General features: G+C 41.7%; 1 protein-coding gene across 5 annotated transcripts in view; it reads right to left on the bottom strand.

Annotated features, from left to right (window-relative positions):
* Positions 1–17,909, bottom strand: part of SGCZ (sarcoglycan zeta) — a 4,310,842-nt gene that overhangs the window by 831,628 nt on the left and 3,461,305 nt on the right. For all 5 annotated transcript variants that reach the window (XM_069200738.1, XM_069200719.1, XM_069200747.1 and 2 more), the window contains one exon: positions 4,014–4,101. In XM_069200738.1, coding sequence (XP_069056839.1) covers positions 4,014–4,101 — 88 coding nt within the window. The remainder of the gene's footprint in view (positions 1–4,013; positions 4,102–17,909) is intronic.

Raw genomic sequence — 17,909 nt, 5'->3', positions numbered from 1 at the left:
ATATAATCAGAGACCATTGCTTGAATGATGTTCTGGGTATTGCTTGTTTTCAGACAACTGATAATCCTATGAGTCAGATTTACCAAGACTTTGCCTCGGCACAAGGTCATGCAAAGTGACACAAAATTGTTCAGTCTCTTGGAAGGGTACACACTATCCAGCACAAAAATGTGTTTAGTGCTGAAAAGGTGACCTCTTCTCTTCACAAATTGTGCAGCTTTGTGCCATTTTGCATTAAGGAGACATTGCATGGGTGGAACTTGGGTGGATCGGCATAAGCAGCCATAGTTTGGATGAATAGCCCAGTCTACTAAAATAGCCACACCAGCCTTTGCATTAAAAAAGGCTCCTTGAAGCAGGTAAAAAGTTGGAAAATGTTTTAATTTATTGAAAAATTCCACAAAATGGATGTATTCTGAACCATACATGTGTGCAATGTTATAAAAAGTGTTTAGGCATGAGATTTTGTACTAACGGGGTTACCTATGCTAGGCATTAGACACACACACAATGATGCATATGTCATGGGTAGCATTAGGGAGTCTATTTGTATACTAGGGTAAGGAATGGGAGTAGTAGCAGGCCAATTGTAGTAACCATAGCTGTGTACTGCTTTCTTTCTTAACATTGGGTACTGTGCAGCATTGTGCTAAAAATGATAAATTTGTGTTAATATTTTTATCTCTTCACACTGGAGGCTAATCCATACAAATATACCATACAAATATGCCATTAAGTACATGCGACTCTTTTAGTCACAGAGACTGTGACTAAAAGAATTGTAGAACATAATGGTATTTACTTGTCTGGATTAGCCTCCAGTGTAAAAAGATTAAAACATTGGTGAAGATTTATCAACGAGCGGTGTCATCCTTACCACTCAAGTTGGCAGTAGGGTGATGCAACTACTAAGTCAGATTTATCAAGCCATGCAAGGCCACCTTTAGTGGCGTGAGAAATCTAGAGTAACGCAATACAGAGCAAATCTCTACATTGCACTACTGTACGTTACCTCAGGGAGGCATACCATTTGTTGATGCTTGGGTGTTTTCACGCATCCACCCATAGATTTTGGCGCATTCTGAAATTTACCATTACTTGTAGACCTGGGGATGTGTCAAAAAGTTACACCTCTCCAGGTGAAGCTTAAATATCTGTATTTCTACTCATTTGTCCTCGTTCCATGTGTGCTGCATTCTTCAGCACACATAGAAAGACGAAAATGCCTCAGAGGATTGTTTTTATGCAGGAAGGCGCCCCTTCCTGCACAAAACCAATCCTGTCTGCAACACAGGCACCCTTGCACCATAGTGCAAGGGTGCCTGCTTTGGCACTAGGCAGCACATTGTGTGCTAGTGCAAGGGAAGTACAGGAATTCTCCATATAATGTTAAATATGGCACATTCCTGCCCTTTCCCTTTCATGCAGTGCAACATAGCAAGGTGGCTTGCTGCTCTGCGCTGCATGAAGGTTTGATAAAGATATGCCTCATTGTTTGCATATTTCTAATATTATTGTACTTGCCTTCACTATTTTTTATTTCAATGATTAGTTTCTTCAAGAAAATCATTAGCTATCTAAACAAATAAATGTTTCATGAATGTAGAATGTGGCCTACTTTGGAGTAATGTTCAACTTGCTAGGGTCACTCATTGGTTTAACACCTCATTGGCCACAAACAGCAAATGTAAAAGTCACAAACCTAGAAAACACTGACCACCACTTGGAAAACTGCAAAATAGGCTGTGAAAAATGCATGTTTTACCCTCCTGACAGTTTCTGAAAGTTGCAAAGTGGGGTTCAATTTACTTGATGCCAACATAAGAAAACATATATATACGCTCTTGAACATCACCTTTAAATATTTTCTAGTTTGCCACTAGTGAAAACTACAAACCCTGACAACCTTTACAATCCCCTATATATGGGGATAAAGGATGGAAAGTTGGCCAGGGATTTTTTTTTAAAACGTATGCATACTGTCTTCCCCAATGTTCAAAAAAGGCTCAGAACTTGGGGACAGGGAGGTTAGGGAGTCGGGTTTCTCGGCACATAATAGGCTATAGAATTCAGCTACGGAGTTGAGGAAATATCAGGCATACTATCAAAGAGCAAGGTTCTGACCTGGAAATGGGGTTGTAGAACTTGGAACATCTAATTAAACTGCATGGCCCTGTGTGTATTTGTAGATGTAGTGTAACACATGCCCCCAACTAAAAAACTCCAAAACCAAGAAACACATGACATTTTATTGATAATGTACACTACACCATTCATAGGATTGAAAAACAGTCTCTGTTATGCATGAGAACTTCATAAAATTGACATCAGAACCATTGGTTCTGCATACCAAAATAAAGTACAAAGATTCATGCTTGTGAAATATAGGGTCATTTGGATGAAAACGAAGAATACACAGTTATATAGGTCATCAGGATTTACATTCATATTAAATTATGTCATTGTAAAATGTTTTGAATTCATTTTGTAGTGCAAATAACTGACATCCCATTAGATGTTCCAGACTAAAATAGAGCACATTTTAAGTACGTGTTCATTTTCACAAGGGAGCATCTTATATAAGCCAATGCAAAAGTTACTTAATGATTCGAGTTCAATTGGTGATTACAAACAACTATTTTCTGGGCTGATGTTGTTAGGTTGTGGGCTCTGCAGCTTGGGGCCCTGCTACCAAGGCACCAATGCATGTGCTCTGACCTAAACAAAGTGTTTGGTTGGTTAAAATTTCTGATTAGCACAATTACCTTACCTATAAGTCCCTAGTACATGGTACCCTGTGTGACCAGACCCTATTAGGTAAAGAGCACTAATGGACTGCAGCACCTATTCTGCCACCACTAAAGTGGCCATGTGAAACATGACTCTAGGCTGGCCATAGCAGCTTAGCAGAGCATTTTTAAAACTGTCATATCCAGTAGGCAAAATACCCCTTTTACCAGACCCAAGCCTTTTTTTAAATAGTGGTACATCTTCCCTAAACTATTCCTTACCAGCCTTAAGGCATTGTGCATAGTATTTAAAAGTGGAAGATTTGTATTTATTGTTTTTACATATCCTCACAGTCATTATTCCCTATAGCAAGGCTGGCTCTGCCACAGAAAACACTGGGTTATTTTATTACACCCAACAAAGTTAACATCAGAGTGGCACTAGCTAGGAAAACATGTCAAACATTGATATTTATAATTAAAAAAGTTCAAACCTAATGTCAAAGACGAATTGTGCTGAACTATTTCAAAAGTAGTGACTTCAGAAAGTCATTATTCTTTTGCCTAAAGTCTCTGGTAGCCTTACCGCAGGTAATCCTAAACTGTCACCTGGCAGAGTGCTGGCCTTCCAAAATTCATATCTCCAACTCCCATCATTTGTTTTTTGCAATTTTCGTGTCTATTTGTTCACTAAATCTTATTCTATTTTTATGAACTGGCGTGGGATCTTCATTTTGTTTTCTATTTTATAACTATTTTAGTACTGATATATGCTTTTCATATTTCTCCTGAGTTAAGCCTGTCTCCTCTGTGCCACAGCTACAAAGGGGTGAGCTCAGGTTGAAATTATTGAGACCTAACTAGGTCTTGTATGTAATGGTGACTCCCATCCCCTCCAACTAATAATCCACATTCTAACATCACATATTCACTATCAGACAAAATAAGCTTCAGAAATGTTTTAAATTACAGTAAACACTCGACAGCTCATTATAAAATAGAAACAACAAATGAAAACTGTATGACAGTATGCAGTCGTTCACACATGTGACTGCTTCAGGAACACTTGTCACAAACCATCCTTCTTGGGAAACTCTTAATATTTTCAGAGTAGGATGGGATACGTATTGCTATGTAAGACATTGCTTTTAATCTTAGGGAAAAAAGCTTCTTCAATTCAATTCCATGTCTTATTATTTAATGACAGTATTTTGTTGAATATAATACAATTTTAGATAAAGCAAAGTACACTGAAAACGGTCAAGGTAACTAAACAACACTCACCTATGGTTAGCTGGCCGGTTAACTGGCCCATGTGATTTCTTGCATTTACTGTTACATTCCTGTCAGACTGTAAAACAAGTGGACTGTCCTGGTGCCCGTTAGAAATAAAAGGGAAAGAAAAAGAGAAAGACTCAAAAGAAGCATGTAACAATAATCTAATTATGCTATGTATACTGTTTGCATCATAGATATTGTTAGCATATTTTTTTCAGTCCACACATTGCATGCCGTGATAATCGCTAGAGTAAATGTGACTGCAATCAGTGCTGCAGGATTATTGTTCAGAGGTAGGATCTGGCCAGGACATATTAAAGTCGAATGTGCAGTAACACAACAAACTGCTACTTGGAGTGCAAGTGTCATAAATGAGCCACACTCACTCAGCAAGAGGGTCGGGTAGTCTAGGCGGGTGGGGAGCCTGTGGTGACTTTTGGAGCACACATAACAAATATAAGAATAAAATGTGAAAGGATGTGTTGTAATTTAATACGGGGGCATTCTCCATCAAAATGCCTTTCTCTGTAACTAAATCAACTAAAACAACCTCGGAGACATAAGCAGTTTTGGTTGTGGAAGAGTGAAGTATTAATTGCGTATTACAAGTCACTTTTATCTGTTTTGAAGAAAGCCTGGAAGAATATTGTTATCAACAGAAATTGACACTGTCTGTCCTTTACAGATGCACAAGTTGCACCACAACCTCCAGACACACCAATGTGTTGTGACCTCACATCGTAAACAGTCCACGTGATGTGTGATACACTATGCTAAGTTTACATGCAATGGATTTTGTGCTCTCATTGACACGTGCAGAAGATCATTGCGCCACACGGAGTAGCATGCTTTATCATGGGGTTACACCACCTATCTGTTGCCAAGTGTAGCACTTTAGGACTTCACTTAAAGTAAAAATGTGTAAAAGGAAAACTTAAATATTTTATTTCTGTCCCACTATCACAGGAAAAAACTAAGGGAATCCTTAACCAGAATCGTCGATTGGCACCAGCCTACACGTTTCACAGTTCAGTGGATCAAAAGAATATGTGCTCTCATATGGAAAAGTGTGTATGGTTATCAAGTTCTGCCACCGAGGTAGTCAGTGCCAGCATACATTGTGTCCCATAAACGCAGCACTTATAAGGAACAATATCGCTTTCCAATAACTGTGCTTCTTGGAATACGGACCTACACCAAGCACATACTATTGTCAGAGGCAGAGGTTTAGGGCATATTCCCTTTAAAGCTGTATACTGCAAGATGGCAATATATTGGCAGGAAACCATTGCCCATTTATACCGAAAGAACCCACATGGGCAAACACTTACTCTGTCTATTTTTGAACCTACATTTTCACTAGTACATATTATGGATTAATGATTATTGATCTTGTTTGTGGTTCGTACTTATATTTACATTGATTATATGTGGTAGCACATCTTTTTTGCACATGGGCTTATTAGACCTTAGTGGTGGAGCTGTCCAGTAACAAAACAATCAAAACGTGTGTTGTAAGAACAGTGGCAAATTAATTTCAGAGAAGCTGCATGAATACAGGTGAACCATTTTGCCCTTATGCAGTAATGATGTTGTAACGTTTACTGACACAGTTAATGCTTAATTGTGTACTATGTTGGGGAAAGGGGTCCACCTGTGCAATTTCCTAAACTTATTGTGCCTGTTTATGCAATGATAATATTAATAATTGCAATAACATTTACTTAAAGACATCCCTTTTACTTCCTTGCTTGGAGGGTACGTACAGCGTATTTCATCAAGTTATTAACGCATACCTGTCTTTAAAGAAAGTAGTCTTGCATTTGCATTTGCGAATATGGTCAGTGCATGCTTTTGCGTGTGTCAGACTTTTATCTCCAGTGTTTTGTTAATGATAAGGGGGCATGTTCTTCTCTATTGCTGATGCTGGTAAATATTTCCAATATGTAAGAAAGCGATAAATACCATCAGATGTATGCTAGTCATGCCGGTTACGGCATAAAACGCAGAGGCCCAATTCATGAAAATTATCAGAAAAGTATGAATGAAGATTTACGCTTTTGTCTGGGCGTACTTTTACATTATGACACATGGAGGAACGGGGTCGTTCATGCAAGCACACATTTCTTCATATTCTTTGCATATAACTAGTTTTCACTGTGTAGAAATGTCTTCCCATATTCTCGCCCCAAACGAGGCTGTGCTCTATTTTCCTTCGCAGTCTCGAAGTGGTGGAACGCTAGCCTTTTTCTGAAGTAAATTTCAAATCATTTCCACCGTAGAAAAAAGACGGAGTGTTGTTTGGAAATGCCCACAAACAAACCATTTTGGGATTTCTATATTCCAGGGCAAATCACTGTCTTTGGAATATCCTCTTTCCTTCAAGAAAGTGGGATATAAAAGTGTGGCGGAAAAATCTGCTTTGGTAACTGCATACACGCCCACCCGGAAATACTTTGAGGATTCATGGAAAGTGTAGAATATGTATATTTGGCATTTAAACATGTTTACTGCCCAATTTATCATTGTGAACTAGCTCCAGTGATTCTAGTCATTGCAATTGTAGCATCAATTTTAAATGAAAATAGAATGAATTTAAAATGGAGAGATATGGACATATAGCATGTGCTGTTGAGATACCAGAATGTGATCGGAATTATGTAAGGAGCGTCTGGCTGATGTGAGTAGTGTTTATGCATATTACATGGACTGGAGAGACTGAAAGTTCAGTGCCTGGATTATTATAGGAGAGTGAATGTCTTGTCTAAGCTCAGAATCTTCATAGATCAACGGTCCAATGCAGCTAAAAGGGTCAAATTAGGGAACTATACTAACATTAAAGTTCAAATAAAAAAAAGGTGACTCCTACATTATTCAACATGTCAGAGAAGAGTACTTGTCAGTTTTCTTTTGCAATGTAAGGAAATACTTGGAGCTGAGAAACATAAATTCCAGTTTTAAATTAGTTCCCCACAGAAGTGCCTTATGATTATATTCCACAGGAACACTTTTCTCCAGAGAGTATCCTTCAAGAGATTTATTGTTTCACAAATATTTTCTAGCATCAATCCTTTTCCTCCAAAACTCCATCCAATCATTCCAATAATAGGTTGCATTATTGCCAACATCAGACTCTGTCCTACTTCCAGAGATCAATTAACCTCACCAAAATCACATGTCACAATATCACTTATCTGATGCAAAACGATGGCAATGCACATAGATTGCCTGGAAGTCTAGGAGCGGGAAGTCCAACATGCAAAGTATTAGTGGTATGGACACTGACAAAAAATCACTTGGTTAACAAATAAATGAATCCTATTCAAGCTTATGGACAATAGAACTGATATTTTACGTAACAAAAAATATTGAGATAGGTCGCATGGAAAGCCTATTTCATTGAAAAGTGTTCCTCAGCAATGTTCCAAACTCCTGGATGGCATTCAAACAGAGAGATAATTTAAAAATGTCTTAAACACAGGGATACACAATTAACATATTTCTCCACATGTCTCAAAAGAGCTCTTGCCGCAAGTTCCAAGGCAATGTAAAAAAAACATGGGCAAAATGGTCATCCTCTTTGGTCCCTTCCATACGTTTGTGTGGTTGGATATTTTGCTAAATACGTAACTGTTAGAAATGAGGTCTTTGGTTGACAGTCAGGTTACCCCCTGTTAAAGCAAAGACCCTCACTCTAGTCAGGGTAAGTCACACACAATCCAAACTATCCTGTGCCCACCCTCTGGTAGCTTGGCACTGAGCAGTCAGGCTTAACTTTGAAGGCAATGTGTAAAATATTTGTGCAATAAATCATGCAATAACACAATAGAACACCACAAAAATACACCACACAGTGTCTAGAAAAATATATACTGTTTATCTGGTAAAATGCAGGTCAAAACGATTAAGATGCAAGAAGTCTATGTTAAAATATCACTGTAAAAATGATATAAAGTGTCTTTAGTCTCTTAAAAGCAATAAATGTCTCTTGCAAGCACAAAGTACCTGGTTTGAATTCAAAATCTCTGCAAAGAACTGCAGAGGAGGAGATTCGTGGAACAGTGGGAGGTGTGTGTCGATTTCTCGGACCGCACATGGCGATTTGTTGTTTACTTTTCATGCAGTGAAGGCTTTGCATCGATTTCCAGTGGTTGGTCTTGGATCCTCTTTGGGTTGCGGGGTTTTCGGACACCCCGGGGACGATGCTTTGAAATCTGGCACAGGCAGGATGAAATCACAAGGCTGCATTGATCCGGTGGGCATTGCGTGGAAAATTCTACCACGTGGCAGGCACTGCATCGATTCCTCTCAGGAAGTCGGACTGCATCATTCCGGCTCGTATGGCGTCGATCCAGTGGGCTGTGCGTCGAATTTCCAGTCTATACACTGGTGCTGTGTCGATCTTCTCCTTGAGAAGTCGGGCTGCGTCGTTCCGGTTTGACGTGCGGTTAATTTTTCACCTCGATGCAGGCTGTGTGTCGTTTTCTGCCATCTGTGCATCATTTTCCGCTGCACAGGGAGTTCTTCTTGCAGGAATAAAGTCTTTTTGGTCCTGAGACTTCATGGAACAGGAGGCAAGCTCTATCCAAACTCTTGGAGAGCACTTCTTAGCGCAGCCAGAGAGCAGCAAGGCAGCAGGGCAACAGCAAGGCAGCAGTCCTTCACAGAAAGCAGTCAGGTGAGTCCTTTGGGCAGCCAGGCAGTTCTTCGTGGCAGGTTGCAGGTTCTGGTCCAAATTCTCTTCTCCAGGAAGTGTCTGAGTAGGTAGGGGCAGAGGCCCTGTTTAAATACCCAAATGTGTCTTTGAAGTGGGGGAGACATCAAAGAGTGGCTTAGAAGTGCACAAGGTCCCCTTCAGTTCAATCCTGTCTGCCAGGGTCTTAGTAGGGGGTGTGGCAGTCCTTTGGGTGAGGGCAGGTTACTGTTCTTTGACATGTAAGTGTCAGGATCTCCACCCTTCCAGGCCAGGAAGACCCATTCAAAATGCAGAGGCATGCAACGGAGGCTGAGCATCCTGTGTTTGGGGTTTGTCTGAGTGAATGGACAAGGGAGCTGTCAGCTGAACCTAGCCACACATGGATTGTAAGGCACAGAAGGATTTAAGTGCAGAGAAATGCTCACTTTTGAAAAGTGGCATTTCTAAAATAATAATATTAAATCCAACTTCACCAGTCAGCAGGACTTTGTATTACCATTATGGCCATACTAAATATGACCTTCCTACTCCTTTCAGATCAGCAGCTACCACTCAAACAATATATGAGGGTAGGCCTAATGTTAGCCTATGAAAGGAGCAGGCCTCACAGCAGTGCAAAAACGAATTTAGGAGTTTTACACTACTAGGACATGTAAACTACACAGATACATGTCCTGCCTTTTGTCTACTCAGGACCCTCCCCTATGGGTCACCTAGGGCATACCTTAAGGTGACGTATATGTAGAAAAAGGGTAGGTTTAGGCTTGGCAAGTCCTTTAAATGCCAAGTCGAACTGGCAGTGAAACTGCACACACAGGCCTTGCAATGGCAGGCCTGAGACATGGTTAAGGGGCTACTTAATTTGTGGTACAATCAGTGCTGCAGGCCCACTAGTAGCATTTAATCTACAGGCCCTGATCACATATAGTGCACTTTACTAGGAACTTATAAGTAAATTCAATAATCCAATTGGGTATGATCCAATGTCATCATGTTTAAAGGGAGAGAGCATATGCAATTTAGCACTGGTTAGCAGTGGTAAAGTGCGCAGAGTCCTAAAACCAGCAAAAACAATATCCAAAAAGTGGAGGGAGGCAGACAAAAAGTTAGGGTTAACCACCCTAAGGCTGTCAGGTCTAAAAGTAACTTTATCCTCCTATGCTTTCAAAAGAGACCCACATTTCTTAAATGCCGATACATTGCTTAATAGTCCCATATAGTATTATCAAAGGGCTTCCACATCCATATTTAAAAATGTATGTGAGTACCGTTTTTCTCAACAATGTGTTTCAAAACCAATATCAAATTTAAGTTATTCTGCTGTTTCATTTCCAAATACTTTTTGACCTTTTCCAGCTACTCCATGTAAACACCCTTGCATTAAATATAAACCAATGGCATAGTTATCATTAACATTAGCTTATGTTTAATGCAAGAACAATTGATATATTTTAAATTGTCAGATCCCTGCCCTCTTTATGAATTATAAATAGCACTGCATCTGCAACTTCAAGAGAGACTAATTTATACCGATTTTGTAATTTTTATATTGCACAAAGAAATTCCTGAAGGAAGCCTCTTGTTGAAACTCTATAAACAAAAGCACAATTCAGTTCTGACCCAATGATTTCCACCCTTCGGTTTTCCAATTGCTTCATAAAACTCTGGGATCATGAATGAGTGATCACGACCAGCACTACTTTTGTCCAACAAAATAGGCAAGCACAGAAAATACATAAACGGTTCAGTTTTAGATAAATCAGACATTCTATCTTTGGGAATGCCTTACAGAATATTCACAACGATTATTAATCTCTGATCAATCTCTGTGCAGAATCCCAGAACCATTCTTAATTGCAGAATCCCTCTCCCAATCAAAAAAGAAAACCCAGGGCCCCCTCTAGAGTTCACCATAAATTGACAGAATCCTTGCCCCAGCAGACTCAAAGTTCCCAACCTCATTTTAGGGCATATTTGTACTCAGTTTGAGCCAAGTTTGTTTCATTTTTTTACGTAAATTTGGCGCAAACTTAACTCCATAATTATATCTTAACGCTAGACCTGTCTAGCATAAAAATATAGGAGTTAACATCATTATTTGAATGCGTGAACACACCTTGCATCAATGAGATGCAAGGTAGGCGTCCAGAAAATAACTCTATGCCCGTAGCGCCATATTTATCCCCACTGTGCAAAAATGATGCACCGGTTGGAAGCAGACTCAAAAAATGACGTTAACCCCAATTTGAATCAAATTTTAATGCCTGGGTCTGACCAGCCATTAAAATGGGGCACATAAGCCACTGTTTAAGGAAAATTCACAGAAGGAACATTTGCTACCTCCATGACAACATGGAAGTAGTACTGCTTCAGCTAGGCACACGCCACAGATGTCCGCAATAACAGCTGCTCCTCCATCTCCACAACAGCAACCCTAAACACCACCACGGCCCCCGCTAAGGCAACTCAGAAGGCAGGAGAGGATATTTTGACAGAGGACAACTCTCCTTGGCCTCAGGGAGCAAGACGTCATCAGGACTTACTGTCTCAACCAGTAGTCCATTCTACACCTGCTGAATCAGATTGCGCCAGACATTACAGTAAAGGCTGTAAACTCCCTACAACATACCACAAAGCTCCTCACTTTTCGGCATATGCTGGCTTCTGGATCTTTTCAGACAACAGGGGCACTAGTGGCTGGTGTCTCCCAGCCATCAATATCTGTTTACCTGCCTAAGGTCCTTGATGACATCATCTGCCTCACACCCCACCACATCTGCTTCTCAAACACCCACCAACTGCAGTAGGAGAACAAGCAAGGATTCTATCGAATTGCTGGGTTTCCGCATGTGCTGGGTGCAATGGACTACACCCATGTACAACTGGTGCCACCTACAGCTATGCAACACCTATACAGGTAAATGTGCAGGCCATTGTGGACCACCGTAAGCTCTTCACGAACATCTCAGCCAAGTACCCTGGCAGCGTAGATGATGCTTTCATATTCCGTCACTCCACCATCAATGAGCAGTTCCAGGATGAACACTATGGCAATGGGCTACTTGTCGGTAAGTCAACCAACCAATCAATACACACACAACACACCAACCCTGTAGGACAAACAACATATACTCCACAACAAAGATGCATGGACATGGGACCACAGATGTACTGGCAACAACACATATGCAACATGCCGCAGTAAAAAGCAATGCTTGGACATCACAAACGCAGACACCCACATGTACCTAACACACAAACTAGCAGCCACACCCTGTGAAGGATAGGTAGAGCTATGTCGTCTTTGCATACAGAAGAAGACCACAAACCACAACAAGTGCCCACTGGTTGACTACTAACTATACTACACACACATTATACCAAACCAACAATAGCTCCACCATGTCAATGGCCTATGCCATGGGCATGTAAAGAAAGTCACACCTAGGCACATACCCACCTCATTCATGTTGTGTAAAACTGAGGCACAATCTGCATCAAATGCCACCCAAGTGATGCCAATTACAACTACATCCCATCTACACATACCTGACGTACCTGTAGGCTGCACATATATCTGTTGAATACATTGTATTGCACACATAGGAAAACTAATGTACCTGCCATTAAATACAATGGGGCATAATCATGAGAAATGGTCCCACAACTACTCAACTAACACCTCACATACCCCACTTAGCACCCCCTAACACCATCATGCCTGTACTGCAGAATAACAATAGTACACAATGGTGCAGATTCACTTCTAAACTGTATTGTACATGGATACCATAGTAGGCGTCTCTAGGAGGACATGACTGGCCATACATGCACTGTACTAAGTGACGTTTCATAAAAATAGCTGGGCCCCCTCCCAAAGTCTGCACTCTGCATGTGTAGTAAGTGTAGTAAGTCTGGCTGAAAATCCAATTACTAAGAAGCTAGGACATACACCTGTACCACATTTGATCATCATACTAATATGTGACACCTGGACACTCATCACAAGTTTGTTGTCTGGCAGAGGCCGCTTGGCACACTTCCACCACTGTTAGACCACCATTGTGGTCTAAACCCTGCCGGCCCTATTAGGAGTTCACTGCTGGGCCTTTGGGTGGAAATATTTTTTCCGTACGCTGGCCCAACTGAGAAGAGGGCCAAAACATTGCAGCCGGTTCTTAATTGACCCGGCTGCAATGTGGCATTGGGGCAGGTGCAGCAGCCCCAGTTGTGCTTTCTACTGCATGTAATTTGTGCATTGGAAAGGGCTACAGGTCTGTCCTTCGGGGCCCTGGCACTGCCCATGCGAAGGGCATGGCCTGTTCAGGGGCCTCTAAGGGGCACCTGACACCCCCATTATTCCACCAGCCCTTGCATGGAGGTGGAACCCAGAGGGCCACTGGTTGGTGGCAACCTGGCAATGTTGGCGGTCTAACCGTGGTGGGTCCACCATGGTCATAATGTGGTAGTCATACTGCCACGATCGCGGCGGTTCAACTACAACTGTGAGTCTGGCATTCTTGAGACCGCCAGATTTGTAATGAGGGCCAAGATGGTTGACACAACCATCATCTGCCACTAAGGCCACTAAGTGTTGCACTGCATGCATATTGCAACGTGCAAACATCGACAGAATGAGCTGGCTTTGTAGGGAAACTATGCTAGCTACATATCTGACACCATTGTGCAGCAAGGAGGTGGTAGCCTCCTTCTAATATTAGGATACTGCTACTAAATGTACTACACAAAACATATTACATACATTATGAGCATACGTTTTGGAAGCCTGATGGTCATATACAGGTCCTTGAGTCAGTACTCAAGAATGTCATGTACTTCAACACAGTCAAATTGAACCATATTAAAAGACCTGGTACATACACAACACCACAATCACCTCTGATTCACCACTCAAACTGCAACCAACTACTGCCATGGAACATTCCAGATCCCTCTCAAGTCTTTACTAAATTTCTCCCTCTTATCTTTGCAGCTGACTCAGGTTATGGCATACAGCCGTGGGGTCATGACCCCATTTGCAAATCCAACTACCAATGAAGAACGTGCCTACAATGAAGCACACTGGATAACACACAAAGTGGTGGAGAGGAACTTTGGCCTTCTCAAGTCCAGGTTCAGGTACCTGGGCATGACAGGAGGAAGCCTCCTGTATGCTCCCCGCTGCTATGCAAGATTATACCGTTGTGTACTATCCTGCACAACATGTGGGGATGAGGACCTTGAGGGGAAAGAACCAAACACAGTGGCAGGAGTTCGCAGAAGACAGACAATTGTTGACAACTTTTATGCCTAGTCAACCAAAAAGTTCCATTACAAATACCACCAATAAATTTTGTTTAACAACATCATCCTTGGTCTATTCATTGTCCAATATATATAACATTGCTATGTGAATCTAACCTCAGGGAGTGTGTCAGAAACATAAAAACAACAAGTATGGTATACACATCCTTGGTGATGTACGTGGTTCTATAGACTCCATCTCACAAATCAGTGACGCCCAAATCCCTGGCATGTGACATCCGAAGGCGATGATCCATGCACCACTACATATTTTGTAACATCATGTGGGTAATGTGCAATTTCATAGGCCATTCCCCACCACAACACCATGCCCAACAGGTTGCATGCAAGGGGGCCACACATAAGGTAGGGAATGTCAAGAAATGGGGGTTAAGTAATGTTAGAAGTGATCTCTCTCACTACTCTCTGTGAGTGTAGTTCTGCTTGCACCGTACATGTGTGTCAAGAGGGGGACATCATAGGTAATGATGCTTCTTCAGTAATTCCCCGTGGAATTTACTCAATGTTGGAAGCTGAGCAGTGTCCATGGGGATATGTTCTGGCACTGCTATTGGCAACATCACTGACTTAAGGGCTGTAAATCATGTATGGCACATACACATTGGCTGGGGATTTGTCAATGGTTTGACAGTGGCATAAAGCAGCTAGGGGTGTTGAATCCGCATAAAAACAAATATCATATTATAAGATCTCTGATTTTTAATGGGAGAATGTATCAGTCAAATGATAGTCTGGATGGAATGTAGGCAAAGTGTGTAACACACCCTATCTACATAGGATGCACACCGGTCACACAAATAGGCTTTATTCACACATGCCTACTGCTAATAATTAGAAATACATGAAGACTAATGCATGGGTGTCCATTCTCGGTATCAACAGGTATGCCATTATCCACAATGATTGACCTGTGTCTGCATGTCTACACAGTATGCCCTTATAATAATATTAGACAGCACATAGAAAAACAAACCGCTCATTGTCACTTATAGGACAGATCCATTGCATGTTACCAAATGGAGCAAAATAGCACATACATGTACTGGCCTCACATATCACAATCATGTGTGGCATGTGCAAACATGTGCAGCATTGTCCAATAGTGTCAGAGACCCACATCACACTGAGTGGAAGTAGACACATCCATATCATTAGCATCTGGCAAAGGATAAATACAGCACTCAGAAGAAAATACACCTCAACATCAGTCAATCATGGTAAGAGTCAGCTAGGTTGTGGTATGCTGGGAGAATTTCATTGCCATGCTATGTTCAACGGTGGATGTGGATGTACAGCTCTGAGATACAAACAAATTCTTGCAGATACAACATGCCATGTCACATGGAGACTACTCAAGTTCTGTAGCATGTGTAATGTCATGTGTGTCTGGCACTCATTACATCTCATTAATATTGCCAATGGGACATTTACTACTAAGTTGACAGTTGTAGGAGAGGGGAAAATCTCCACTTTACACAAGTCACATGTTGTATCCTGTCCCTATATCACCTAACAATGTAGCTGTAGAAGATGTGTACAAGGTGCTAGCAGACAAATGACTAGGAGCAATGGAGGACAAAAACATACCTCACCAGTAATGGCAGATAAAGGGATAATGACCAGACAAACACCAACACAGACACTGTAAGACACCATAGTCTACATGTCAAACTTTAACTGATGCACAAAGAGGATGGGCACATTAGTACATGACCCATACATGTTTGCCACTACCATACCATGGTATGGTACCAGAACAGAAGACAGTCACAGACAGCTCCATATGTACCATGTAATTTCTCCAACCTTTACATCAGAACAGTTTAGCAACCCCTAAGCAGGCTGAACATGGACACAACTTTGGACTCTGTTAGAAATGGGGTCTTTGGTTGACAGTCAGGTTAACCCCTGTTCAAGCAAGGACCCTCACTCTAGTCAGGGTAAAAGAGAATCACCCTCAGCTAACCCCTGTTTACCCCCTTGGTAGCTTGGCAGAGCAGTAGGCTTGACTTCAGAGTGCTAGGTGTAAACTATTTGTACCAACACACACAGTAACTTAATGAAAACACCACAAAATGACACAACACCAGTTTAGAAAAATAGGTATTATTTATCTAAACAAAACAAGACCAAAATGACAAAAGTCCGACATACACAAGTCAAGTTATGAATTTCTAAAGATTAAACTCAAAAATAGCGCTTAGAAACACAAAATGCTTCGATGAGGTGATAACACGGTGTCGTAACGGAGTCGTTCCTAACAATCTGACACCAGCAGCACCGGGCACAGAGTCATGTAGACCCCCAGGTACAGTACCTGGGTGAAGAAATTAAAACGAGCCGATGTGCGAAGTCGGGGATGGCGGCGTCTGTGAAAAATGTTGAATCCGTGCACTTTGAGTGGCGTCGGTCACGATGTGGTGCAGTGACTTCGGCGGGACTGCAGCAATTTCGGGCCTGCAAAGTCGTTTGCAATCGGCATCACCAGATTCAGCAGCGGCGTCGGTCCGAAGACGATTTCCTTGGATTTTCACCAGGTTTCCTTTCAAGGGCACAGGGACTGAATAGGGCACCACTTCACAGAACAGGAATCTCTCCAGAGACTCAAGGTGCTGGCAGAGAGAAGTCTTTGCTGTCCCTGGGACTTCAAACAACAGGAGGCAAGTTCTAAATCAAGCCTTTGGAGATTTCTTCACAAGATGGAAGACACACAAAGTCCAGTCTTTGCCCTCTTACTCTAGCAGAATCAGCAACTGCAGGATAGCTCCACAAAGCACAGTCACAGGCAGAGCAGCTCTTCTTCCTCAGCTCTTCAGCTCTTCTCCAGGCAGAGTTTCCTCTTGTTTCTAGAAGTGTTCTAAAGTCTGTGGTTTTGGGTGCCCTTCTTATACCCAATTTCCCCTTTGAAGTAGGCCTACTTCAAAGCAAAGTCTCTTGTGAATGTGAAATCCTGCCTTGCCCTGGCCAGGCCACAGACACTCACCATGGGGTTGGAGACTGTATTGTGTGAGGGCAGACACAGTCCATTCAGGTGTGAGTGACTACTCCTCCCCTCCCTGCTAGCACAGATGGCTCATCAGGATATGCAGGCTACACCCCAGATCCCTTTGTGTCACTGTCTAGTGTGAGGTGTAACCAGCCCAACTGTCAAACTGATCCAGACAGGGAATCCACAAACAGGCAGAGTCACAGAAATGGTATAAGCAAGAAAATGCTCACTTTCTAAAAGTGGCATTTTCAAACATGCAATCTTAAAATCAACTTTAGATGTATTTTTAAATTGTGAACTCAGACACCCCAAACTCCACATTTCCATTTGTTCCCAAAGGGAATCTACACTTTAATCAGATTTAAAGGTAGCCCCCATGTTAACCTATGAGAGGGACAGGCCTTGCAACAGTGAAAAACGAATTTAGCTATATTTCAATGTCATGACATATAAAACACATTGCTATATGTCCTACCTTAACCATACACTGCACCCTGCCCTTGGGGCTACATAGGGCCTACCTTAGGGGTGCTTTAGATGTAAGAAAAGGGAATGTTTAGGCCTGGTAAGTGGGTACACTTGACAAGTCGAATTTACAGTTAAAACTGCACACACAGACACTGCAATGGCAGGTCTGAGACATGATTACAGAGCTACTTATGTGGGTGGCACAACCAGTGCTGCAGGCCACTACTAGCATTTGATTTACAGGCCCTGGCACCTCCAGTGCACTTTACTAGGGACTTACTAGTAAATCAAATATCCAAATCATGGATAAGCCAATTACATACACATTTTGTAAAGGAGCACTTGCACTTTAGCACTGGTTAGCAGTGGTAAAGTGACCAGAGTAACAAAAACAGCAAAATCAGAGTCCAGCACACATCAACAA

The sequence above is a fragment of the Pleurodeles waltl genome, chromosome 1_2, assembly GCF_031143425.1.
Source record: "Pleurodeles waltl isolate 20211129_DDA chromosome 1_2, aPleWal1.hap1.20221129, whole genome shotgun sequence".
NCBI classification, from domain to species: Eukaryota; Metazoa; Chordata; class Amphibia; order Caudata; family Salamandridae; genus Pleurodeles; species Pleurodeles waltl.
This window is presented reverse-complemented; position numbering and strand designations above follow the sequence as displayed.